Source organism: Brachionichthys hirsutus, chromosome 15 (genome assembly GCF_040956055.1).
Source record: "Brachionichthys hirsutus isolate HB-005 chromosome 15, CSIRO-AGI_Bhir_v1, whole genome shotgun sequence".
Taxonomy (NCBI): domain Eukaryota; kingdom Metazoa; phylum Chordata; class Actinopteri; order Lophiiformes; family Brachionichthyidae; genus Brachionichthys; species Brachionichthys hirsutus.
This window is the reverse complement of record NC_090911.1, coordinates 8,453,261-8,480,381: the sequence shown is the minus strand read 5'-3', so window position 1 is coordinate 8,480,381 and position 27,121 is coordinate 8,453,261. Positions and strand designations below refer to the sequence as shown.

At 43.6% G+C, this 27,121-nt stretch overlaps 2 protein-coding genes across 2 annotated transcripts; one reads left to right on the top strand and one right to left on the bottom strand.

Annotated features, from left to right (window-relative positions):
• Positions 1-1,336: 1,336 nt before the first annotated feature.
• Positions 1,337-25,873, bottom strand: LOC137904689 (chloride channel protein 2-like). The gene is made up of 25 exons (XM_068748893.1): positions 25,823-25,873; positions 17,082-17,235; positions 13,922-14,053; positions 13,119-13,247; positions 12,679-12,812; positions 12,460-12,540; positions 10,952-10,975; positions 10,456-10,534; positions 9,717-9,842; positions 9,533-9,617; positions 9,293-9,394; positions 8,701-8,803; positions 7,832-7,987; positions 7,689-7,758; positions 7,475-7,585; positions 6,780-6,993; positions 6,471-6,604; positions 5,837-6,069; positions 4,592-4,703; positions 4,459-4,505; positions 3,171-3,233; positions 2,654-2,692; positions 2,469-2,573; positions 2,008-2,094; positions 1,337-1,852 (listed from the first exon to the last, which is right to left on the bottom strand). Exons 1-25 carry the CDS (start codon positions 25,871-25,873, stop codon positions 1,337-1,339), a joined length of 3,087 nt encoding a protein of 1,028 aa, XP_068604994.1.
• Positions 17,606-19,448, top strand: LOC137904578 (zona pellucida sperm-binding protein 4-like). The gene is made up of 8 exons (XM_068748776.1): positions 17,606-17,888; positions 17,972-18,156; positions 18,258-18,355; positions 18,440-18,597; positions 18,670-18,862; positions 18,960-19,107; positions 19,181-19,256; positions 19,336-19,448. Exons 1-8 carry the CDS (start codon positions 17,606-17,608, stop codon positions 19,446-19,448), a joined length of 1,254 nt encoding a protein of 417 aa, XP_068604877.1.
• Positions 25,874-27,121: the final 1,248 nt, after the last annotated feature.

The window sequence follows — 27,121 nt, the reverse complement described above, 5'->3', positions numbered from 1 at the left end:
GTAACTACAATGTGCTTTGTTATCATCTGTAGACCTGCATCAATCTTAGAGGACCTGTGGACGCTGTGTGAACAGATCCAAACAGACTCGGACCTCTGGGTACCTGATAATGACCTCAATAATTGGGATTAAAATAGATAATAAAATACTGCCGAGAATGCAGTTCTGTGAATGCAGAGAATGAAGTTGTTGCTATTATATCACCTTTTATTGTTACATTATTAAAGTTTATTGCATGTCAGCCAACACCTGTACATATCAATATAATCAACCCACTGATTCTGGCTCCCTGATCAGTGCCGTGCTGACAAACAGGAACTTGCTTGAATTTGCAGCATGATGTGCTCATGAGATGAATTCCCCACACCTTCTGTGCTTTGTCTGTGTATTAGTTACTTATTTTGTTTTTATTTTATTTCCTATTCATTGCTTGTTTGTTTCAAATGTAACTGCTTGTAATGTCTGAAGTTAACGCAGTGATAGTTTGGCATGAAAACTTAGACCATCAACACACACACATACACTAATTATACTCTATAGATGTTGTTACTCTCAACAAATCCCATGGAAATGGATAAACCTTTCTGAATCTGTCGCCAACGTTCTGGGACAAAGACTTCCAAAAAAAAAATCATCCTGAAAGAAGAAAATAATCATCCATACAAAGTGAGACATCTTGCTTCATTACAAATGACATCACATTTTGTTAAATACACCATTAAATTATAGCCCTTTCAGAAGCTGAGAAATTGATCTGAAACCAAGTAGCCTGTAAAACTCTGTGTGCCTTTTTGAGTTAATTGATCATTTTGGATCCAAAGCAGATTGGAAGACAGAAGAAGCGTTCAAAAACAAATCAAATCTGTTAACTGCCACAAACATGCAAACCTCTTAAAATATTGAACGTTGGTGAATACAAATGCACACCAAACTTTCTTTAGTGTCGTAAAAAGCATCTATATTAATTTTCAGAATAGTATTCCACAGCCCTAATTGATGTTGACTTAAATAGCATCACTTGAGGCCTCTGTGTGGTTCCATTTTCAGGTGCATGCAGGTTGTCTGTTAACAGATTGGTGAATAAGAGCCACAGATGAGACGGGGAAGCCAGAAAATGTTGTCAGACTGACCTATTGTAAGAGTTTCATGGGATTTGTTGAAGAAATATAGAAGAGAAATAGCTTTAGCCATCCCTATACAGTAACAGGTGTCAGACATGTTCACTCACTCATGCCACAATGGTGTTAGAAACATAGGTACTGATACCGGACTCTGAGGTGACGGTGACCTTTACAAATTGCAACATTCATCAGGCAACAGTATGGATCCCATTTAATCACTCCAATGGATCCTCTGGGTGGGTGGAGATACCCTCCCCCGCAGGTTCTGATAGATCCATGTTCAATGATTGAGCCCCCTGTTCTTGGTCTGCTTCGTCCGGCTCAGGAGTGTGGGTAGGAGGGTCATACTCGCAGGCCAGCTCTGACTCCTCAGTGTGCGAGGGGCTGTAGTCAAAAGTAAACTCTGATTGGTCCTCGGTGAACGAGGGGCTGTCCTGGAGGACCGACTCCGAGGACGGATTTGCGATGCCACAGGGGCTGGTTTCAAGTTGCAAATCCGATTGGTCCGGAAAGTTCACAGGGCTCTCTTCATACGCGAAATCCGGCTGTCCCCCCACCTCAGGAGCGTCGGGCTCCCGTGGAAATGAGAGCCCCCTGTGGCGAATGCACAACTTGTGTAGTTCTGTTACCTCAGATACGTTTGCGTTGTTCCCAGAGTTGCGGAAACTGGCCAACGGCGGGCGTACTTTTACCCCGGTCACTGTCACTGAACCCTCTATGGCCTTACGCAGCTGAATATAAAGATTCACAGTCAGTCGGAAACAAATTTCACGGCGAAGTGAAATTTAAGAAAACAGGTGTAAAAAGAGAAAATGTAAGCTGTTAAAATGTTCATGTGGCGAAAGAAGTCGAATTTCTTTTTAACAACACACACACACATGCTCACCTCCTTGAGAGAGACCGCGCCAACCAGACGCCCCATGCTGGTCACATAGGCATGATCCAGACCCAGCAGAGAGAAGATAGTGTGAGTCTGTGAAGGAGAAAAGTGTGTGTGACCAGATGGATGAATTAATCCTTCTAGTTCAGGCCTGACAAAATTATCTTGTAAGAAATACTCAGGGGATCTGAGTATTTCATTTTGTACGCCCCAAGCATAGACTTCCCACTGGGTCATCAGATCCAATTCAGCCCCACTTATGAAGCCTAAACAACAAAACTGTTCTTCGTTGACATTTTGCATGAAATCACAACTCAATTGGTCAGAAGTAAAAATGCAATTAGCAACATTTTCCGCACATCTGTTGTTAAATATATATATTAATAAAGAAAATCAGCCACTGAGCTCTAATGTAATTTGCATTTCACACGGAGTTGCAGGATTAAAAAAAAATAAAAATATTGAACCTTGTGCAGAGATGTTTGCTCCACTAGCTGGAAGGGGGCCGGATCAATCTTGCAGTTCTTAAAATCCACAGGCTTGTCAAGCTGCTGCTCCTCCCATTCCGTTATCTGCGGCATGAAGAACGACAACACAATAGATCTTCCTCCCAATGTTAAACTTATTTGCGTATCGTTTCTGTGCATCTCACCTCTGATGGAGTTATGCAGTCATCTACTTCAGCAGAGTCCTAAAAAACAAAAACAGATTGGCAGTACATCGTCTTTACTTACAGAGTCCTTGTAAATCCAGTTTACACGAAGAACACCAAATCAATACACAACGTAGCAACCAAAATGAATCACATTCAGCATTTCTAGAGTTTCTGAGGTACAGGTGATGGAACACTTTAGATTATGGGTCATACAAGTTATCCGGTACCCAGAAAGAACAATGAACTAATAGGCAAGCACATTAACTCATTGAGTGCCAGCCATTTTCAGCAGTTTGGAGCAAAATCTGAGGAAACCTTTACTTTTACATTAATCAGAATCAGAATACTTTAATAATCCCACAGGGAAATTATAATGTTAAACCTTGTCCCACTGTCTCATGATTCCTTTGCTTTGGTCGGAGCGCCACATATATTTAGGTCCAGCATTTCACTACATGTGTGTCGCAAGGCAACCGCTACTGAACAGCGCTTTCTAGGCGGCAGACAATCTTACCGCCACGGAGATCCTCACTCGTTTGGGCTTTCTTTTTTCAGGAGAAGCCGGCCCGGCCGGGCTCTTCCAGCCGGGAAGAGAAGGCATCAACACAGCACATTAACATAGCATCAGCAATACCGGACACTTCTACCCGCTAACATTGTGTCAGTGCAATACTGGAGCCCAGTGATGTTTCTGCTGGGAGAAAGCCCTGTTGCTGTTGCATCAGAGGATGAAAGCACATCATTGGCATGAGAAAGCTGATGTTATTACATCCGGCACAGATTAATATTTTTTTATGGTCCGAGTCCTTCTGGTTTCTCCAAGCAGCTTTAAGTTCACACTGTCTGACAATATTATATATTAAATTAGCTTGTTCCTGCACTTCATTGAAGCATCAGTGGCTCAGTGGCTCCTAAACTGTTCCTGAAATGGTGCCATGATTTTTACTTTCTCGTAAAATGCCTCAACAAGTAATGAGTTGGTCTCCATGAAACATTCATGCGACCCTCAGAATGAATTACACTAGCATAAATGATCTGTTGACATTTAATAAGAGTAAAGATGGCTTGTGACCAAACACTGATGATATCTTGTTGGTAAGAATGTGCAGAGCAGTGATGGTTTAAAAAAGAAACGAGTATCACATAACAAGGTAAACGTTCATCAAGGAAAGACAAGCCATCTCTGTTAATTACAATTCTTGCTGCACACCTAATTCAAAACATATATTTTTCAAAATAAATAAATAGATACATTTTTGAGGCTCATCTGAGACAAAGTGCGCTTGCAGAATGAGCAAAAACAAAAAAAGGTTTAACAAAATAAGAACAAACAAAGAAATATAAATATCAAAAGACTCCACTTCAGTGCCTGGATACTATGTGCAAAAAGGTTCATGAAAATGTATTAAACATTAATCGGTGCATCATTCCCTGGAAGCGTCCAAAACATTTACCCTGATATGTTTTGTGCATGACAATTAGAATAAAGTTCCACGTACGACAAGTTGAGTTTGCACAGTGTGATTTTTCATTATCTTGACCAGCGAGTTAGCAATGGCTAAACAATCATAAATCACTTTAAATGTAACTAAAGCCGCTAAATTTAAGATACAAGCTGTACAGAAAGTACGAGACTGGCAGTGAATGGGAACAACCAGAGAGTGAGGTCACTCAGGAAAGCCCTGCTACTTTTGGGGTGGACCCATCCTGTCAGCAGGAGGATGAGGTTGGCAGTGCATGCATGGGCTCAGAGAGAGCACAATCATCCATGATATGCATGACATTCACTTCCTGCCTCTCACCTCCAGCAGCTCTTTGTCTTGGTCACTACAGGACAGGGTCTGAGAACCTCGTGGAGGATGAAAAATAATGTCAATTTATGTTGTGATTAAATTGAAATGAGTTTGTTGTAAGCATCCCCACAGCAGTACATACTATTTGGTGTCTCTGTGGTCCTGATGGCAGACGCAGTTTTCAAGGCAGATTTCAGAGGAAGCTGAATGTTGGAAACCACTGGGCTGAAGGAGGAAGACTCCTCTGTGGAGATCTACATGGACAAAAAGAAATTACAAGACAAAGCCAGACACATGCACCCCATGCGCACACATCGAAAGCAGACAGCAGGAAAAAGGACAGAAGCACATGCAGCCCGTGAACAAACAGGACAGTACAGGTGAGAGCACAGACAGAAGAGAGACAGAAGGACATGTGTTAATTAAAAACATAGAAATAACAGACATTTAACATTGAGATATCCAGCAGACGTAACACTGGGGCTGCTTTGTATTATACATAAATATAAGAAAGTTTCTTTATATTAAAATGTGGAAAAAAATACAGGCAATTTCACCAGATATCTGAAAAGCTTAGACATCTTGAAAGTATTATTCTTGCACATTTTTGTAATGTAATGAAACAGAAATCATAATTAGAAAGAGACAGAAAAAGAGGCCTCTGACCCTTTGAAGGCAGCAGAAATATAACATTCCAAAAACATGTACAACTTTAATTTTATCTTTAGAGGTAGGCATGAGGGTTGTAGGCACATTATCATGCCTAGATACAAAGTTAATACATTCTGCACTGCCACGTTCATGTGGGTGGAGTACCTCGAGTGGGAGTGGGAGAAGACAAAACATAGTTTGTCAGATAAATTCCCACCTGTGTTGTCTTGCGCACGGACCCTAAATGGGATGAAGTTTCACTCGTCACTTTGCGCTGCTTGATCAAAAATATTCATATAAAGTGGGCATTATTTCTGGAAAAATGAGATCTCCCCATGTCCTGCCGTAACCACGTCCGTCCATGTTCAACGAAGGGATGTGAAGTAGCGCAGCAGCAGATTTAGAGAGAGAACTAGCAGACATGCACATCAACATGGAGCTATAGAAGTTAAATCAAGCAAGCAAACCATGGGAGGTTCCATTTGTACCAAGATGCAAAATGTTGGAGCATGACACTCGAGTTAACCCCTCTTGTTTGACATTGGACATCCTGCGATGTGATTATTGCGCATGCACATCTTGCACAGCCGATGCTGAAGCAATATACTGTGCAGCCCCCTTCTTAGCATAACACTTAAAACCCCCACCTGTGCATTTACCTACTGCATGCTACACATTCAACCCAAGCTTGACTCCACCCCAGTTGAACCCTGGCGCACCCCCGAACACCTCACACCTCTTGGGCGCTCACCAGGAAGCGGACCGCTTGGCGAGTGTTGGTCGAGGAGTTGACGTGGGTGTGTGAGCAAGGGGAGCTGGGTGTGCTACTGCCTGTGGTCAGGCGGTCTTGGGCGCCATTATCCTGGGCCAGCTGGCGGAAGCACTCCAGCCTCTGCTGGACACCCAGCTGAAGAGAAAGCAGAGACTGAAGCTGCAGTCGCTCTATGGAGCCCAGCAGGATCATGGAGTCTGAGAGAGGAATATAAGGTGACGGGAAACGTGTGAAGCCATGAAGGTAAGAAGGCAGAAAAAAATTAACAAAGCTAAAAAATAAATAAATGGTAAAATAACTCATGAAGGAGCTTTAGTCAGTAAACAGCACAAAAAAATACGTTTTTTTTGGAAGATGACGTTCGCAGTTGAACTGTGCTATTTGCAGAAGTGGTTTCTAATGTTTTGTCAAGCCTCTGTAATGAAAATGTAGTTAAAATATGCAATTCATTTCCATGGAGATAGAATTAATTGTAGGATTATTGTTTTAGATTTAATTACTTTTCTAAAGTACCTAAATTATCACTTTACTTAAATTCTGTCCTTTTTGTTTTTGCTTGTTCATGGAGAACATTTAGAATGGACTCCTTTTCTCATACCTCTGGATTCGACCAGTGCCAGCGTTTTGAGCTGACCAGTCAGCAGCATCTCCTGCAGTTCCCGATAGGAAGAGTTCAGAGTAATGTAGCGCACGTCCCTGACCATGATATCCTCCACACGGATATTGTACTTCCTGAAACATGGATGAAGGTAGGAAGAAGATAAGGGTTATGTGTTATACCGGGGGGCAGTGGGGAGATGTTAAAATGAGAAGGAGAAAAGAGGTTAAAGAAACAAATGAAAAACAAACTCCATCTTAAATCATTCATTTTAAACATGGACTTTGATCATGCCACACAAAGACTCACTCGTGATGGCCCATGCCCAGTTCAGGCAGATAAGGGAGCTTCTTGATCCGGATGATGGAGTCGTACAGTGATGGTTGGAGAGACTGCGCCACGGCATTGGCCAGGATCACAGCAATCATCACAGGCAGGATGTGGGAGATCTGGCCGGTCAGCTCAAACACGATGACCGCTGTGGATACAGTGTGGGTGACCGCTCCAGATAATGCCGCCGCACCTGTGGAAAGGAAGTGTGTCAAATATTTTCCTATCCTGTCCATTCATTTATATAGTATAATGCCAAAGGTATCATATTTAATACATTTGTTTTTCACATCTCGACATCATCAGTGTCATAATTTAGTTCCCGAAGACCTAATTACAATCAGATACAGGCAGGGGACAGATAATCCAATGCATCCAACAGAGGACCTTTAAATGCGTCTTCTACAATCTACATGGTTCTGTGTGAGGATAATGCTTCTGGTTTGGAAAATATTGAGGTCATAAAACAGTTAAATTGCTGACGATTCTTCAAGAGTATCGTTGTGTTGTGTAATTTATGCAATGAAGTGTAAAAAATGACTGGATGCTGTGTTATGATTCTGATTCTGAAGTAAGAAAAGTGGCATTGCACTCACAACATAGTCCCTCTAAATCACACAGGAGACTCACACTGCAAAAGTGGCCCAAATGTTTAAAGAAAGAAAGAAGCTCACCTACAACAGCGTAACCACCAGGGACTATGGGATACACGCTGCCATCAGCATGTATGCCGTCAGGAAACATGGCCGCCATGATCTCTCCAACAAGTCTTCCAAAAGCTGCGCCTGATGTTCACACACATGAACTACAAACTTATTTTAATGGTCTTCTAGCGATGCTGGAGAAACTCAGGGGGGTAAAAAAAAAATCTAAGAAATTGTCATTCACCGATGAGAAAAACTGGCATGAATGCCCCACATGGAACGGGCATGGTGGTGGCCACGGCGGACATCCAGAACTGGAACAAGGAGTTTCACGTGACACTGAGTCAAATACAACGCAGTTTCTGGTTATAGTTTTCAAAAGCCTACCTTCATGATGATGAAGAGGACGAGTGTGATGAAGACGTTGACCTGCGGGTGTTTCCAGGCATGGTGGTGGCTAATGTAGTCAAACTCTTCGGCCACGCCCTGACGGCACCAGGTGCGGTTGTCGAAGAGGGCGACCAGAGACTCGTGCTGCGTCAGCTGACATTCATCACGAGACGTGGGTTAAACTTTGGTAGGATTTAACTGATTTGTTTGTTTCCCAGGACCCGTAACGTGCAACATCGTTACAGAGCAGTGGTTGAATAAAGAAAATCACAGCAAGAAGGGCGCAGGTTCAAATCCCACTTGTGGCCTTTCTGTGAGGAGCTTGTATGCCCCCCCCCCGTGTCTGACTGGATTATCTCCGGGGTCTCCGGCTTCCTCCGGCCACCAAAAACATGCAATCATGGTGAATTGGTTACGCTGTGCGTGAATGATAGTCTGTCTATGTGTGGCCCTGCGATGAACTGGCGGCTGGTGCAGGGTGTACCCCGCATCTCCCCCGTAGACTTGCTGGGATAGCCTCCAGCAATACCCACAACCTGGTTTCGGATTAAGCAGTCAGGAAAACTGAAACAGATGTTTAATTCATACACTGCAAAAAAATGTAATTAACTTAAAAAGGCCATTGAGATCAATAATTAATGGCTCTCAGATACAAGACCAATTGGATCAATCCAATAATCAAATGAATCTGAAAATGAGATATTTCCCAAGATTCCAGTTGCTGTCCACAAATAAATGATGCAACATGATATAAAGATATCACACAATCTGAAAGCAACTCTCCCTTTAAAATGACCATCAATCATCCACCAACAGTCAGTGCATGTTATCACGGGGTCGGAGGAGTGAGAAAAAGATTTTCTCACCTGTCCAGCCATGAACTGCCCGAAGCCTGGAGGGAACGTGAGTGTCGAAACCAGCAGGGTGACGAGCGCGGGGTATACCAGCCGCCTGACAGGAAGAGAGGGACTGCAGGGTCATTAATGGGCGTGCCGGCACACTGTATGCACATACTTGATATCTGGGTGGTGAGAACAGAGGAGTTAGAAACCACTGCCTGTAATGTCTGAACCGGACGTAATTCCACATGTTACAGCTGTGACATAAGACATCAAGCTAATGTCGAGCACGACAAGCACAACGTTCATATTTGCAATAAAACTAATTCATATAATCATTAAACGTAAATAAATGAGTAGTGATTTACATACAAAAAAAAAGTGTTTTAAAATGCATTAAATATAAAGCTACAGGTGCCAACTACTGGTAGTTAACTTAGTTTAGCACAAAGACTGGAAAAAAACCTTGCTCTGTCCAAATGTGAAAGAAAAATCCACTTATCATCACCTCAAGATCACTAATTATTAGTGATGTGCAACAATGACAAGCTGTGGTCACTTTTATGCGACAGCCTGGTGATGTAGAGTGCCAACGAAGCGTCGCGTGTCAGGCACTCACTTCCTCAGCAGCAGCTTGTTGATGCTCTTCCGCCTCCTCATGCATTCCACAATCAGCCGGTTCAGGTAGACGAACAGAGCGCCGCCAAAACCGCAGGCAATCCTACAAACAAAGACACAACCTGCGAGGTTGGCTGAAAACAGAAGAGCCTCCTGGGAACTACTCTGGAAATACACCGAGACAGTCAATTTGACAATGAGCTGGATATTCTACTTGTAATCTGCAGGGTTACCCACTCACCCGAGGATTGCGAACGCTGGCAGCTCCTGAAGGTCAAATGGGAAATCCAGACGGAATCGGGTCTTGAACAGAGCAGTGATGGTTTCTGGGAAAAAAAGAAGGGATGTCCACACCATTTCTAGAATGACTACAACATTATGTCAGTTACATCCATCAGTGTCACAAATGCACACAATCTTTTTACCTTCCTCCTGGTTCCACACCGCCAACACTCTGAATATGAAGGCACTGAAGGTGGCAGCAAAGAAGCCCCTCCAGTAGTTCCTCACCGCGAAAAACGTTGACGTGACCTCGATGCTAAACAGAACCCCTGGCCCCGCAGAAACAATCACAGGACGAAAGTGGTTTAAATATCACTCAACTATCATCAACGATGTCATTAGAAACTCAGCACATGATAAAAGCATGAAAAGTATCGGAATATACGCATTACCAGCTGTTTGCGAGAACCACACGCAACAATAGAAGCATAAACAGATCAGCTCCTGCCCGCATCCTCGCCCCTTCCTCATCAGTAAAGACCTCCAGTTCTCAACTTTCCTGGGTTTGCTTGCTGCATCTGTCTTCCCCAAACCCCAACAGAGATTTTCTACACGTTTTATGCCAGGCAACTGTGAAGAAACCAAGTCTTGGGGGTCTCAGAGGTCTACTTGGGATTCGCTGTTGGTTAATCACTAGGCAACCAGTGTCACTATTAGTTTGTCGTATTTTGACGCTTTGTGCCATGAACAAAAGAGAAAGACAAGTTAGTAACCTGGTGAACGGGTGCTCAGATACGGCGTGCTGCTCGGATTCAGAGTCAGATGAAAGGACTAGCTTTCCTGCTCGCGTGGTATGTTTTTTTCCTTTTCTAATTAGATTCTGTAATCATCTAATCACAATTGAATCCCATTGAATCAGAGGCTGCAGCCATGTCGACTCACCTCCAATAGGCGCAGCGAAGCAGCAGCCCACGCCCACTGCGCACGCAGCCGACAGCATCTCAGTGTTCCTAAGCTCGTTCTAGCCAGCGAGAGTCAGACACACAGGCATTCAAGCCACAAACACACAATATGTAACAAATGCATTTCTCATTAAAAACAAACAAACAAGTCTTCATCTGCAAGCAAATGAAATGGTTTCATGCTAAAAAAAAATGCTGTACCTTTCTACAGAGGATGAGATTTTATACATATATATATATATATGAGCTGAGGAATGCAAGCGGCCATGATTGGAGTTGAAATCACGGAATGAGATGTTTGTATTGAAGCAAAGGCAGCACAGCTCAATACCTCACTGTGACGTTCAATGAGCAGAATCAAACAGTGCAGCGGGAATGGAAAGTTGTCAATCTATCTGAGTGTCTGAAATGGATAGCGTGGATTATTAATGCTGATGGAACTGGAAACACAGAAACTCTGACTTGTGCATTCGTACCTTGCTTCCCTCAAAAGGCTCTTCCTTTAGCAATGAGGGGGGGAAAAGACAAATATCTGTGAGTGCAGAGTTTACCTTTTATTCCTGCTTCTGGGCGACGTCCATCTTAATATCGGAAACACACAAAATAAAACAGGCAGAGGCCGAACTCCAGCAAACAGTGTCTTGGTTGGGCAGAGACATTTTCCCATATTAGGTTTGACAGCTGCACAGTTGACCCTTGGACTATTTCAGCCCAGAGACTGTCATCTATTTTCCTCCACATTGATGCTTGTGCTGCTGGTTGGTAGATGGACTAGTATGCGTCCATTGTGGAGACGGATAGATGCCGGAGGCGTGGTCTCATATGCGTGGAGGTGAGAGTGCATCCTAGGGAATGGCAGAAAGTTAAGGAATATCATCGGCTTATAAAGGACATTGTTCTCAGCAAATATAAGTGGAAAAACAACAACCTGACAACACATACAATAGAAGCTGTAGCTACAAAGTTTGGTGTATTTATTACACACCAAAATGTGCACCTACACAGTGTATATACCGGTACACAAAAAAGCTTAAATGAATATAATCAGACATTAAAAAAGAATTGCAGGCATGCAAGGCTACAGACAATGTTCCCTTTATAAACCCTAAATCACTAACAGAAGACAAGACATCATTTATCTGTTGATTTTAATTTTGCTGCAGTGAACTTTGCCTTCAATACGATCAGGACTCATGAGGATGACTTTATTTACAGGATAATTTATAGCAGCATGTGCAAATGGTGACGATGCATCAGTTAGGGTGACTGGAGAGTGGCGGTCTTCTGCGTGAGGGTGACCCAGTCATGATGACACTGAGCAATCGTGACCTCAAACCAAAAGGTATTTATGGAAACGCATAAAACTGCTGGATCAAATGTTTACGATAGCGTGGATCGGTTATCTCTCTCTAATGAGAGATCAAATGTACGAGAGGCATCATTGTACAATCTGCCTTCAAAGTACTGCCTCAAAGTACTGCCTTGCTGTATGCATGGGCGATTTCAATACCTCCAAAATGTTCATTTGCGTAGCACACGCGTTCTCACGTCAAGTATGTTTTTATAAATTGAAACATATGTCTGGAAGATTCATCTAGCCGGCCTTTATATTTTTGTTGTTGTATGCATCCACCATTTATAAATGAGACCAGACGCATCAAAATATGGCATCCAGAGGTGGATTCATCCATTAACACAAATCTTCCAACGTACAATCTGTTGGACTTCATTGGTTTGAACGGAATTACAGTACATTCAAGCTGATTTGCATCTTTTTAACATCAACAAGACAGATTTTATCCAACAAACGTGCTTTTTTGTATAAATATATTCAAGCACACAAAGCACAGTTGACTGGAAACACACAGTTCTGCTTGTTACATCATTACACAAGGATGACACTAGAATAAAATAAATACAAATTTAGAAGGGGTTAGAGGTGCCATGCGTGAAAGTATGAAGTATGTCCTTTAAATGTAGTTACCATGAAAATTCCACCAAACAGAGCTGCCATGAATTTGCTGAGGAGCGCGGCGCAAAGACTGGCGACGTGGACGAAGGGTCCCTGATAGAGAGGATGGACAGAGTAATGCCAAAATCAGGTTAGCACTGCATGATGCAATCAGCTCAGGACTTATTTTTATATATTTGACTGATAATTCAAGCTCCCATAACCCCCAAATGAGAAATGCAAGCCCTCTACCTCCTTCCCCAGAGGCATCCCACTGCCCAGGGCGCAGGTCAGACCAATGACTTTGGCCACAAACGTCTTAAAGGTCAGGTACTCTTTCAGGACCACCCCTCTCAGGATTGTTTTCATCTCAGGAATACCCGAACCTGGGGTGGGGGGCAGTAGAGATGATGGAGTGGAAGGAAAAGAAGAGTTGAAAGAAGCAATTACAGAGAGAGGGAGAGAGAGAGAGAGGGATGAGAACAGAGAGAAAGAGGCAAGCAAAGGGAGAGCTCATTAATGCTCATACAGTTTTCCGTGGCGCATCGGAGGCGTATCCTATGTCAGAACACACTCCTGGGAGGCGTTGGGTGCGTTATGAAGACAACTCCATTAGTCAAGCACATAAATGTGATCGTGGATAAATAGGATTGAATATATTTGTGCATGAATTTTGTAAACGGGTGTCTTACCCACAGCCTGAGGTGCCAGTATTTGGGTGAATCCTGCTGAGAAAGTGATGAGCACTACGGGGTAGGTGACCCAGGCAATGTACTGCAGAAGCAGGTTACTGTCCAGTCCACCGTACATCCACTTCTGCGCTGCACACACACGGACACACACACATGTACACACAGAGTAATCTCATTACAATGCAGTAAAAAACTGAACCACCGAACAAGCAGTGAGCAGATTCACTTGATCCTCTTCGTCATCTCCATTTGACCTTCTCTCCTAATTTTTTCCTTGAGCATTTTTCTTCTTCTTACGGCTCTTTCATGTCCTACTCGTCCTCCTCATCCATCACTTTGCTCACTTTACAATTGACATTAATGAGAAATGATGAAACGTTTCATCCGTATGAGGGAAACATCCACTCACCTAAAAATATTCAATATGGATAAACTAAGAAACACATCAATGCAGGAGGACTCACTGAGACCATTTAGGCAGTTTTCAGTGACCTTTTTGCCACAATGAGGACAATACATGTCCATCCATCCAATTTACTTAATTGATTAATAAGGCATCCGCCGCTACCATCCAATCAGTGACAATCTTTGACATGGCCATTCTAGAAATGTAGAAAATTGTATCTCCCTGTTTTCTAACTTGTTGCACTTTCTTTTTTTTTATCTCGAATTGATTTGATATTTGCTGTTCTGTCACAGGCAAGCGTGGTCAGGCCCCGTTAAAAATGCGTTACAGCACGCGAAACGTGTGGCACAGCCCAAGTCTTGTGGCCTCTCGTTCTGACGCCCTGTCTCCGTCCTACCTTCTTGACAGAAGGCGATGGCGTAGTCCATGACCCAGCTGACCAGAGCCATGAGCAGCCCGAGCAGAATGAGAAAGATCCAGTCCTCCCCCACCCGTGAGATCAGGAACCTCTGGCAGCGGGAAGCGCACGCTGAGGAGAAGGAAGACGGTGCACAATTAAACCAGAGGGTTTATTGGCTTGGTGGGCAGAGATATGAGCAGATCTCAGCCACACTGTTCACATCCATTTATCGATTATCTATTTCATATCGACTTATGACTGCTATACACACACAATGTTTGCACATACATCTTATACATATTCATTTATACTGTCTCCTTTTTTTTTTACCGGCTTTTTATTTATTATTTTAATTTTTTCCATCGTTTTTATCCTGCATAGTGTTTATTTAGCCGTTTTCTGGCCAAAATGCATCGTAATGCTGTGCATCTCTTATGTAATGTCTGAATGGCAATAAAAGGGAATCTGAATATGGCAACACAAAGTTAGGTCACGGTTCCAAACTCTGAATTTTAGTCTATAACGAGCCGGGTCAACTAATAGAAGCATCCTTGGACTCATTTCTTCTCTCTCTACAGATTTTGCCAAAGCCTGGAATTCTCTTCAGCATCCAGACCAGTCATTCGTCCCCGGAGAAGCTAGAAGTGTGCTACTAACACATTTACCAGATCCATATTCATAAAAATGCTACTGTCGTCACAAACCCCCTAGAGGGGCATTTTCAGTCTGTAGCAAAAAAAGCCGTTAAAACCACAAAAAAGGACAACAAAAACAAAAAGGTGACTGCAGCCACAGATCCATGAGGCAACTGGCGTTTTAGTGAAGCTAAATAAAGTTTAGATACAGAAAGAAACAGAAAGAAGTTTGACAAAAGAAATCCTATAAAACATTAAGAAAGAATAACACATTCCTCTATACAAGTTCTCCTCATAAGTAAGAGGTTCCTTCCTGGCTCATGCACTACCCTTCCAATGAGTTGTCCAACCAATTAGAAGCAGGAAAAACCAGGACTCACTTCATGTTTGTAATAACAGTCACAGTTTTACTCAAGATGACGTCATCAGGTCTCGTTTTGTCTCAGTAAATTACTTCAATTTGATTCATTAATTTGCTGATTAGTTTTCTGTCCATCGTCAAAGTGATTGATTAGCCAATAAGTGCAACTTTAATAACATGTTGTGCTGATGTATAACCATGGAGCAAATTTCAAGTATGACTAGAATAACAATTCTGGACTGATCCACCATCTGAGAAAAGCCCCCAACAAATGCAACAGATATTGAAGTAACGCTTAATATAAACCAAACAAGAAAATAAAATGTCTAAAACACACACACGTGTTTCTCACATTATTATGATGATGTTATATTTCACTGATACATGAAATCCATGTTACTGCATGATTCCATACTGATTACTGACTGGCTTGTTTTTAATTCTCGTCAAGGATCGATCTCTCTCCCTCTCTCTCTCTCTCTCTCTCTCTCTCTCTCCCTCCCTCCCTCTCCCTCTCGGAGCCTGCAAATCCATTCTTCTGTGCTTGCGCTCAAATCCGTAGGCTCTTCCCTTGATCCCTCCAACATAAATAAATACAATCACACCCAGCACCAGACATTTTCTCCGCCTCTACAGATCCTGCCATTTGTCACCTGAAGCAAAAAAAAAAGCAATTAGGAATCAAACTAGAGATCAAAATAGAGATTTATTCTCGCACAATATGTGATGTAATATATTAATGCTGATCCTTGCGGTAACAGGAAGATAGCGATCTGACTAACATCAGCGTGTGTAGGCCGCCTTGTTTAAAAGCTACAGCTTACTGATCTGAACCGAGACACATTCTCGCACTCCGTCACCCTCCGAGATGATGCTCCCACGCAGAAACATGAGAGGCCCACTTTTAAACTCCCACCAAACCCAAAGATTCTCTCCCTTCTTAGCGGGTCAGCAGCAGAGGCTGTCCAGCTCTAAAAAAAAATGTGAACACATCTCGGTCAACGAGCACACACACACACACACACACACACACGGCACGCAGCCAGCCAGCCAGCCAGCGCACAAATCACGTCAGCTGGCTCCTGATCCAAGTGATTGTTTTAAATGGCTTCCATAACAGCCAGCTAGATGGGGCTGACATAGTGTAGCTTTCATCTACGGAGCAATCTATCGAGTTTTAATCTGATCAGTGGTCACAATGGCAAAGCACCGGAGGTGGAACTTGGAAGACAGCCACAACAGCTCACTGGTCCAGACGGGTCGAAAAGAGAGCTCTGGGTTGAAGACCAGATAATAGTATCATTGTATTAAACAATCAGCTCAACCAAACCTCTTTTATTTTGCCTGCTTGTACAGGTCTAGATATCGGTTCAAGCTTTCTGGAACGTCTACAGTGCTGCACAGATAACGAGTAGTATGATGGAATGAGTAAGGTTTTATGTGCCAGAATGTTTTCACGTTTTTTTTTTTAAGCCTACCCTGCAATCATGGTAAAAAAAAAAACAAATCTGGTCCATCTTCGGGGGCTGAAAGCCATTTTCAGACTTGACTTAAAAACCTTAAAAACTTGTCGATAACAAAATGTTTATTTTCAAAATGGCAATCTAGCTGTCTAGAAATGCAGCGCTGCTCTGCTGAGTGCTGACATGAGTTCCTTCGATTGATGAAACCGTCGCGTATGTATGTTTAAATCAAGCACAAATGATAGTAATATTAAAAAGGGATGCACAAACAAATCACAAAGACACACACCAGTCAACCCTGTGCTGAGTGCATCAGTCTGAAGTGCAGCGCTTCTCCCTTATCTGCGGTCAACTGAGAAGACTAGACGTAAAATGATCTGAGTTTTGCTCTCTCTCTCTCACACACACACACACACACACACACACACACACACACACGCTCTATGGGTCAGGGCAGCCGGGGGAGGGGGCTGTCTTTGTCTGACATTGAGTCTTTGTTGGCTGGAGGTCGTTGTCATATTTCATCCTGCTCCCCTGTGGGGAAGGTGGACACTCGGCTGCCCATTAAGAAACGCACGTTTTAACAGAACTTTTCACACATGCTGCGCTCACATGCCAGATCCACTTTGCATGGGAGTACTAAATACTGCCTTCACAACACAAAGACATATTTCATTATTTGCATTATTATGACTTACATTGGCACTTTGCACAGGAGTCTCCGTCATAATCTAGTAGATCTGCAGCTCGATTACGGAGGCTGGCGTTCCTCCGCAGCCCCCCGCCATCCCGTAGGCGGGCTGCTTCCTCCTTGGCATACACACCCAGTTCCTGGGTGTACCGCCCATACATCTGATTATGTGAGAGACAGAAATGGGAAGTTTTAATACAGGTGGTACAAAAATGATGTATTAAAAGAAGTGTGTGATGCAGCAGGCCTTTCACTCTTGCAGTACCAGGTCACAGCAAACCATGCTTGGTCACGAAATTCACTCAAAAAACCCACTCAGCTTTTACAGAATGGTCGCACAATGACTTTTCAGGCAGATGAGCAGACAATAAGCTCCACCTGACGGCTCCCAGCTGATTAACTCTGCAGGGCTGCCACAGAATCAACCCCTAATGAAGGGAGGCGGAGCTTCAAGCACACCAAACTTGCATAAAGCCTGTGTCTGAAGCACAGGCTGCTATTGTTTCTGTTTTGGCCAGCGTGGAGTTTCTCATGGAGCATTTCAAGCATCTGTTTGGCGTTGTGGTGCTGGTGTTGGTTTGTGATGTCGCTGCACAGCATAACTGGGTGTTGCCTGCGCAGCAATCCCAACCTCTCTATCCTGCTCTGCTGCTGCAACAGAAGCCAAACGCTGCAACACCTGAAGCTCCTTCTGACAAATGCCAGGTGGAGGGGCGCGAGATGATCCAGTGTGGAGCTCCAGGCGTCACGGCCGAGCAGTGTGATAACATCGACTGCTGCTTTCATGAGCAGCAGTGCTACTATGGGAAAGGAGGTGTGTCTGTTCGCTATAGTAGGTTGTCGTGCTTCAAGTGTAAATTCTGAACGACTGTAACACAACTTGGTGTTCCGCCCCAGTGACTGTGCAGTGTGCCAGAGATGGCCAGTTTGTGGTGGTTGTGGCTCGGGATGCCACCGTGCCCCACATAGATGTGGATTCAGTCAGCCTGCTGTCAAACGGCCCCCCCTGTGCTCCTGCTGACGTCACCAGTGCTTATATCATATTCCAGTTCCCTGTGACTGCCTGTGGCACAACATTTAAGGTGTTTGTTGTCCTTGACTTGACTTTGCTGCAAACTGTAAGAATGTAACTAGCTCAGGGTGAATAGAGGGCCGATTTTAAACACTGGCTTTGTACTTGTAGGGGGAAGACGGCTATGTGGTGTACGAGAACCACATGTCTTCCTCGTATGAAGTGGGGATTGGGTCTAGAGGCTCAATCACCAGAGACAGCCACTTTGAGTGAGTCAATATGTAAAGTAAATCTTAACTAATTGCACAGGATCCTAACGGTTCCCCGAATTTTGATGTCCGATTCTCCAATAGGTTATTGTTCCAGTGTCGCTATTCCGGCACATCTATGGAGGCCCTTGTCATGGAGGTAAATGCCGTTCCTCCTCCCATGCCTGTCACTGCTGCAGGTCCCCTCCGAGTGGAGCTGAAAGTGGGCAATGGACGTTGTCGCTCAAAGGGATGTGTGGAGGGTAAGCAGCAGACCAGTTCTGCAATGGCTGCAAGTATTTTTGTGCGTACTGAAACTGGACTGCTCCATACAGGGGAGGTGGCGTACAGCTCCTTCTACGCGCCAGATGACTACCCAATCACCAAAGTACTGAGGGAACTGGTTTATATCCAGGTGAGCATCCTGGAGCGGTCTGACCCGAACCTCATCCTCAACCTGGAGCGCTGCTGGGCGACTTCCACCCCCAGACCCGAAAGCCTGCCACAGTGGGACCTGCTGTTCAATGGGTAATGTTAAAATTCATTTGGCCTGCAGGTGCCTCTAGAGAAATCCATCCAGCAGTCACTGGACCTAAATTTGACCTTGTGTTCTGATGGGTTCTAGGTGTCCCTATGAAGATGACCGTTACTTGACCACATTGATCCCTGTTGGGAGCTCCTCTGGACTTCAGTACCCGACTCATCACAAACGTTTCAGCATTAAAATGTTTGCTTTTGTGGATAAGGACAGCTTTGCTGTTCGGACCGACATGGTAAATGTTTCAACTGCCACAAGAGTGATTACTCTGCTTTTTGTGACTAAATGTGCATCTGGCTGTCTTTCAGGTGTTCATCCATTGCTCTACAGTAGTGTGTTACCCCAGCAGCACAGACTCTTGTGAACGTTCATGCCACCGGCAACGTGAGTCGCTTCTGATCGGGAGGAATATACTTGTATAATGTCAAAGAAATGTATTGTGACTGACTTCAACTCCTTGCAGGAAGAGCTGCAGTCAGGAAGGTTTCCTCAAGTCAGAATGCTCTAGTCTCAAGTGGAGAAGTGATGCTGACTGACCTGAGGACCCGCTCTGCCAACATCAAGTCAAACAGATGATTGTCCACTGGTTGCTTTTAAATAAAGCTTGTTCATGCTCATAACTGGGCCTTGACTGAGTTTTTTTTTTTTTTTTTTTTTTTTTTTACACTATATACTTGGGAGCCATAGCAAAATTGGCTCCTGACTTGCGCTGAGAAATGTGATTGCGGTAGAAACGCACTCTAGGCTAAGTGAAAGCGACGTGAGTCTCAAATATCTCATTTGCACTCTGAGAACCTGATGCATCTCTTGCAGGCAGCAATATAATGAGAATCGTCTCCACCAGGCTCAAGGCTCTCCCTGGATTTCAATCTTCAACATCTGTCGCCCCCTCTGCTCCTCGCACAACCTCTCCTTTCTCTCCAATTCATCCTGCAATGCCTCATTGACATGGGAGTCCAGACTCCATTCTGCTCTCATGAATAGGAGCAGAGGGAGGACTCTGTCAGGCTGCGCTCCTCCTCGAGGGTTCATGCAAACTGCCTCATATGTTGTTAGCCTGATAGCATAATTGCTTAAGTCTGAGGCAAAGCCTATTGATGAGGGATAATGATATGAGGTAAACCATCACTTCTGGATGCAGAGCTTATCTGTCAACCTTTGGGTGGGCTGAAATTGGGGGGTGTAGATCCAAAAACAAGCTATCAAAATTTGCATGTATAATTGCAAGGGAATATGTGCTGTTGCACGTTTAAAGCAACATGTCAATGTTCATGTTTCCTTTTCTTGTACCATGATTCAACCAGATTCGAAACAATTTCAATGATTTGCATTCACTAATTAACTTTTCTGAGGGTTGTAAAAATGCATTTCAAAGTGCATAAGGAGAAGGCACCAAAGTTTCAGTCTGCAACCTGTTCCTGTCGGTTGCATCACACAGTCACTTTCCATCAACCTTGCCAGGTGAGCTAATCAGAATACAAGTCAGCAGTTTTGGACGACCTGTGATCTAGATCTAGATCTACATTTGGATCACCAAACAGATCTGGGTTAAACAAAATCTTGATAGGGTTAGGGTTACTGCGTCATTCACACACACACAGCCAAGCGTACTCTGGTGAAGGTGACCATAGGTTGGGTGTCTTGGATTCACATGTACCTTTTCTCATCCGTTTAGTTGCTTTAGTGTTTCGCTTTTTATTCTACAGGGGACTCTTCTGCAGCTCATCATTGTAAATGAGAAGTTGTTCTCAATTGATCTTCCCATGTGAGATAAAGGTTAAACAAAAATACAATAAAACTGCCATCAACACGCAGCTGAGATCATGCAGATCTGATAAATGCTGTATTGGCATACTAATTGATTTCATATACCTATTGAAGGGAAAGTTGTGTACAGATTAAGATTCCATCTGTTGGATTTCATCTGCTTCCAAAGATTTTGACCAATGACGTATAAATACTGGGAGAAATATTCCTGGTTGGGGCTAGATTTAATCGCCACTAGATTGGGATTAAGAATAGCAATTTCTTTGCTGAAACACATTTTCATGCACCCACACAGAATAGTCACACACGAAGCCCCCACTAGCAGCAAACACCCACTATGAGTATAAAGAGGGCATGTTGGTGTTTGTGACTTTGGCCTGCATGGAAGCAATCACTGGCCATCTGGAGCCGAGCCCCCTGGGAGAACAGCAGGTGGGACGCTGTGAGTTAAATGTGCTGCTGTCTGTAACCAGTTCACCTCCCACGTTATCAGAATCTGGAGCGACATTAGTCAGTTTACCTCCCACAGCACAACCCTCTGCACCGGGTAGGGGGGATATTGTGCTTACAACAATTGAAATGATGTGAAAAGCCTGAAATATAATATAAATATAATCAATCTCACTTTCATCTGCCTAATTCAGCCGGACAATCGAAGACGTAGAATCCTGAGAGGCACAAAATCCACATTTGAAGATAAATAAGAGGAAGCCTGAGTGAGGCTGAGTTTGTGATTACGAGTGACTGCGATAGGCATCAATCAAACATGACTCATTATCCCCCCTCATGAATATCTCCGTCTTTATGATAGATACAACCTTAAAAACACTGCAGCCTGTGTGAAGTTGACACTTTACTCCAGATATTCTAAGGATACGAGACAACAACCCATCTCTACTGAGACAGCAGGAAAATATGTAGTAACTGTAGTGCTGTTGGCTACACCTGTTATTTCCCAAAATAATATTCTGCTATGTACTTCACTGGTAATAAGATAAACATCTCAAATCTTTTATGTTAATGTTAAAAAAAATAATACGCAACGCTCCATTTAAATTTCTACTTCTAATGTCTGAAAGTGTCAGAAAAATAAATAAGGAGCTTTACTGTGGGGAGATTCTAACAACAGCATTGTTGTGTCAGTGTGATAAAATGCTTTCATTAGCAAAAAAAAAATGAATTAAACGGACTATCTAAAAAACATTCTCTTCCAGCTGCCGTCCCGGAGATAATAGTTTTTCTGACATTGGTTACTCTAAACATTCTGGAATGGGTTTTGATTCATTTTTATTTTGTTCGAGTGCTATGGTATCTTTTGAAGGAACGTTTCTCATGCTTTATGCTTCTACCTTCATGGATTCAATGCTTGGACTTCTCACATGAAAACAAATCTGTTGAATTCAACCACCTTTCTGAGTCTGACAAAAAAAAAAAACATTTCATTATTCAGCAATCCCCATGACACTGTGGGATAATTTATTCATTGTAAGGCATCAGAAAGGACAAATATCTGACACTCTAACAAAGCCTACACATCTAAAACTCTCATCCTCACTTATTACTGTTCATAAATATTCAGAACATGATTGTAATCTCCACTTACCCTCATCAGAGGGAGAAAACGATGCAGGATTTAAGACCCTTAAACGCCCACACGGTATGGTGGCGTGATTACTTCAACATGTGCTGGCTTTGTATTGATGGCAGCAGGGAAATTAAGAGAGGACTGAGGCTGAAGATGGTTAATCTGAAGCCTAAACCCTCCAGGGACAAGACTCATTCAATTAGAGGAGCAAGTGACTGACTGCAATGTTACAGAAAATTTCAAAGTGATCCATAATCCAGGAACTCTTGTGGATCATCACCAAAATTGAATAATCTGTTCCTGGAAAGCATTCCCAACATTTCCTGAAACTTTCATCAAGATCTGTCCAGAATATTTTGAGTTATCTTGCTAACACGGCGAACAGATGGACGGACAGACAAACGGCGCCAATCACGTAACCTCCGCCTCAACAGAGGTAAAAGTGTGGCACCGGTCTAAACGGGATAACGAGTGTAATGTCTTCGAATAGTCAAATGAATTAAGATTGATTCTCCTCCGTCTCCAGCCTCTGCAGTGTTCGGCTGAGCGGTGTGCAGGTCGCTACTTGGATGTGACAGAACCTGAAATGGACCCATGCCAGCCTCGGTGTGGGAGAATGAGCAGAATGCTGACTATGACAAACTAGACCCACTGAACAGACACAATTTTCAAGTGTGTAGGTGTGTGTAGGTGTGTGTGTGTGTGTGTGTGTAGGTGTGTGTGGGTGTGTGTGTGTGTTAGAGAGAAAGATGCTGAGATAAACACATAGTTGAGTAATGAAATTCACAAATTCACTTGGAAAGTTAGGTTTTTTCCATGACGCATAGTCAGTGTTCCCGGTAGCTGCACCAAAAGCTTGTGGGATGTACATTGATGCTGTATAATCTAAATCCTTTAAAGTTTAAAGAAAACTGTTAACAGTGTGTCTGTATTAACCAACCTATCTGTGACAAAACAACATAAAAGAGATGACCAGCAGTTCAGCAAGTTGTTCATAATAAACATTCCGGAATACCTGCAGCTTGTGAACCGTGGTGCTGCAGTGCTGGGGTGAGGTGAGGTGAGGTGAGGGTGGGGGGATGGTGGAGGAGGAAATGGTGGAGGTGTGAAATGTATCGCCTACAATATCTTAATGATTGGCTATATTATATGACGCTAAGTTGCTGCAAGATATTCTCCAATGGTGGTGGCTTGTGTTTAAAAAGGAGGATGTTGATTAAAAAAAAGACCAGTTAGGAACAGCTCCACAGCATCACTCACAATACAAAGAATATGAACGGCTTCAAGAGTCGGCCATCCGTGACACAATCAATGTCATCGGCAAGGAATAATTAATATCTTACAATGCTAAAAGCAAATAAGAAACTAAACTAAGCATGCTATCAACACCTTTTGAAGGATGCAAAAAGAAAAACGCTGCTAAAAATAGGTGCAAATTTCTTATCTTCACACTATTGGAGGTGTGGGGAGGGGACAGGTGGTGGGTGGTGACTTTTCCCCTTCAGGTGGATGAGAACTTTGATCCTTGAGGCAGACGAATGTTCAAACCGCCGGCTGACTGGAAGGACGCCAACACGGCGTGTTTAACATCTGCTCTGTGACGGTTACCGCATGGCCTTTTAAACACAGATGTGTGGGCATGTCGGTGCGCAAACACTCGGCTGCCGCACATCAACACCGTTGCCCATCGTAGAGTTCATTCACTGTGCTTTTATTAACCGATCAATCTTGATGGTTGTGATTATATAGCTCTTTGTTTTACAATTGTGTTTGGATAATGATAATAATGTTGCATTTATAAAACAGATGAGATTGTAAATTATAGTTTCCTTCACGATGCATTTTGCAGTGGGAAATGCAATAATGGCCACTTGTGTAATTATATATGATAATAAAAAAAATACTCAATTGTGTGACACAAAGGACATTTGATCTTAATCAGCTCATGTTCACTGATTGTAACACTCGAGAAAATCAAAGAATATAGATGGATAAATACCTCAATCAATCAGCTGCTGCTTTTATGAAGAGATTATTGCTGTAATAAATAAAGGAGGGAATTAACATGTTTTATATAAATGGTTGGAATTAGGAGATGACATTTCTGTGCCACTTCCCTCCTGCGGGAGTTATCGGACAGATCTCTATTTTTCTCCATCGGCTCTGTGTCATCTGCTCAGTTCTGCTGCAGTACTGATTTCTCTGCTGCCAAAATCCGAGCATCCACAGGACTGAAAATTGCTGATGGCAAACAATACAAGGGAATCCTTTTTGTCGACAATAAGATGTAATTTTAGATGATGGCTAAGGCGGTGGAGAAGCCTCTGAGCTTTCAATTACCAGATCTAAATGTGAGGTAAAAGTCTGCGTCTGTTCCTCATTCAGTTTTCTAAGGCTTTCAATGAACAGTTCTGCCACTTTGTACTTAGAAAGTGTCTGGATGGGCTCGCCACTGCACACACAGAGCAGAGAAGCAGGCACAGGCTCACACGCGTGCATCTATTTTTGGATAACGGACTGGTTTGCTGGGAGTGAATGATAAAGCCATTGATCTGGGCACTGTGGTCAAAGTAGAACAGGGGGGGGGGGGGGGGGGGGGGGCAGACGTCACGTTACAGTCCTAGCAGACTCCTGCCATTTGGCATTGTGATTGATCTTTCCACCGAGACGCGCAGCATGGCATTGATCTTCACACCACCAGCAGCAGCAGCAGCAGCAGAAAAACACCTCTGTGCCCCTTGGGCCCATAAACAGCTGCAGGAAAACACGCCAACAGTCATACTCATGGTGAAAACACGAGCGCGCACGGACACAAAGAGAAGACAGGGAAGGGAAGTCACAAGCATACAGATCAGGGAGTATCGCTTGACTGACTGCCTATCTGTGTTTCCTTCCTTTATCAGAATATAGATATCCCTGTGTGAAGTATACTCCAGGGTGTCACTGTCAGTCCTGCAAGGACAGCAGGAAATATTAATATTCAGGAGTACTCCACTTTTGATGTGGAAGGAGAGCTTTAGCAAACAGCTGAGTGGAGGATGCTACAGGGGAACAGATGTGGGGGCAAGAGGAGGGACAAGATCTGCAGGAGAATAAGAAGAAGATAAGAAAGATACAGGACGTGAGTAAAATACATGAGGGCTCAGTTGGCAGAGGGAGTTCTAATCTATACTTCAAGGGCATTAACGTCTTAATAAGGACTGATTAGGCCACACGTAAAGTTATCAGAGACTGCCGTGCATGCATTTCTTCAAGCAAAACCAATTAATCCGACACGGTTTGCTGAGAGCTAAATGGATAGGAATTGCTGTAAGGGAAGAGGTGGGGAGTGATGCAACACCTGTGGATCAAGGTGAATGATTGGAGAGCAGAGAGGAATACAAAGCAGCAGCTGGAGGAAAGAAAAATGCCTGCAAAGCCTATTTTTCCTATTTATATCCGTGAATACATCCCCACACTCGGTCTCGTCCCGTTCTCACACACGAGGCTTAGTGGTGCGACCGGCAGCCTTGTCCCCGTCCGCCAGCCATCCATAAAAGCCCCAATATGCGCCGACGCATGACGGAAAAGAGCATCTATGACATCATCAGGAACTCACCAAAGTTTGCTGATACTGAAGCGGTCGGTTCTCGACCTTGTCCTTCACCATTGCCGCAATATCCTCATCAAAAACATCCAATCGGAGACTCGGGAGTGCGAGTCAGCTGCTGATTGATGCAGCGGAGGACGAGGAGGAGGAGGAGGGGGAGGCAGCCTGCCATCACATGTGAGCTCGTGTAACAGGTTTCCTGCCATAAACCCTCCAGCATGCTGCAGAGCGGCGCCGTCGCCTCCAGTGTGCGTCCCAAATTGCGCGTGTGCGCGCCGGATCGGCGTGCAGCTGGATGTCGCCTCACAGCACAAGCAGCTCTGGTGCGGTTTTGACTGCAAAACGCCGCCTCCCTTCTCCAACCTCTCTGTGGAGAGACTGGACTGTACAGTATGATGTGCAGGTGCATGAATAATGAGGAGTTGTTTGGACCAATTATGATTCTTATCAGGGGGGGGGGGTTCTGAAAGACTCTCTGCTGTCCCTCAGCACCCATTTGATTCATTACTGATGAGGAACCAAAGCTAAACTTGAACCAAAATGTGGTAGAAAAAAAGAACAGATACCGTCACTGCTTGCTTTTAAGGTTATTTGTAATATATACAGAAAAGTAACAGCGGAAATAAAGCATCAGTAACGGGATGGGAGCCATGAGAGAAGAGATGTGAAGACCTGCAATGATGCTCAAATATAAATGATGACTCAGGCTGACAAATACAGAGGATAGTTGCTCTCAAGAGTTCACTGTGACTGTAATTCAGGGGCAAGTGTGTAATATTGTTACCTGCAGTTCAATATAGATTTTACAGCACCATTTTAGCAAATGACCGGTCAGTGTTTTCGATTAAAATGCACCTTTACGTCAAGTTGAATAATGAAAATCACAAATACAAAGCTCCACCTGCTGAGTATAAAATAGCAATGCATGTCTGAGGCAAATGTATCTGCCTTGTCCAGACATCCAAGACTAAATTCACACGGCACAAAGGGTCCCTCAGATTTTCTTTCCCACGGATGACACGTTTTATAATAGTGCGAGCTTGTCTCTTTGGGGTTCCAAAGGATTGTTGGAGGTGCTCCCTGGTGGTGAAATCTATTACACTGAGAGATGTGGTGCCAAGAGAAGCTCACACCTGAAAGATATAACCACGGTTACAATGACTCACGGCTGCTACTCCAGCTTCCAGTTGGAAAGTCAGGAAGTACAGAAGAGAACTTATTGCATTCGCAGCTTTGCTTTGAAATAGCACCAATGAAACATCCGTATTTAAATCAATGGCATTACATTAAACACCAGTCACGTGAGAG

Bases quoted from the DNA above. Each gene is read 5' to 3' on its own strand.
- LOC137904689 (XM_068748893.1), bottom strand. From the start codon at position 25,873: ATGGTGAAGGACAAGGTCGAGAACCGACCGCTTCAGTATCAGCAAACT. The intron at 13,248-13,921 runs GTAGGACGGAGA...GTGTGTGTGCAG, and splicing joins CATCGCCTTCTGTCAAGAAG to CGCAGAAGTGGATGTACGGT. The intron at 1,853-2,007 runs GTGAGCATGTGT...CTTTATATTCAG, and splicing joins GCGCGGTCTCTCTCAAGGAG to CTGCGTAAGGCCATAGAGGG.
- LOC137904578 (XM_068748776.1), top strand. From the start codon at position 17,606: ATGGAGCATTTCAAGCATCTGTTTGGCGTTGTGGTGCTGGTGTTGGTT. The intron at 18,356-18,439 runs GTGAGTCAATAT...ATTCTCCAATAG, and splicing joins ACCAGAGACAGCCACTTTGA to GTTATTGTTCCAGTGTCGCT. The intron at 18,598-18,669 runs GTAAGCAGCAGA...TGCTCCATACAG, and splicing joins CTCAAAGGGATGTGTGGAGG to GGGAGGTGGCGTACAGCTCC.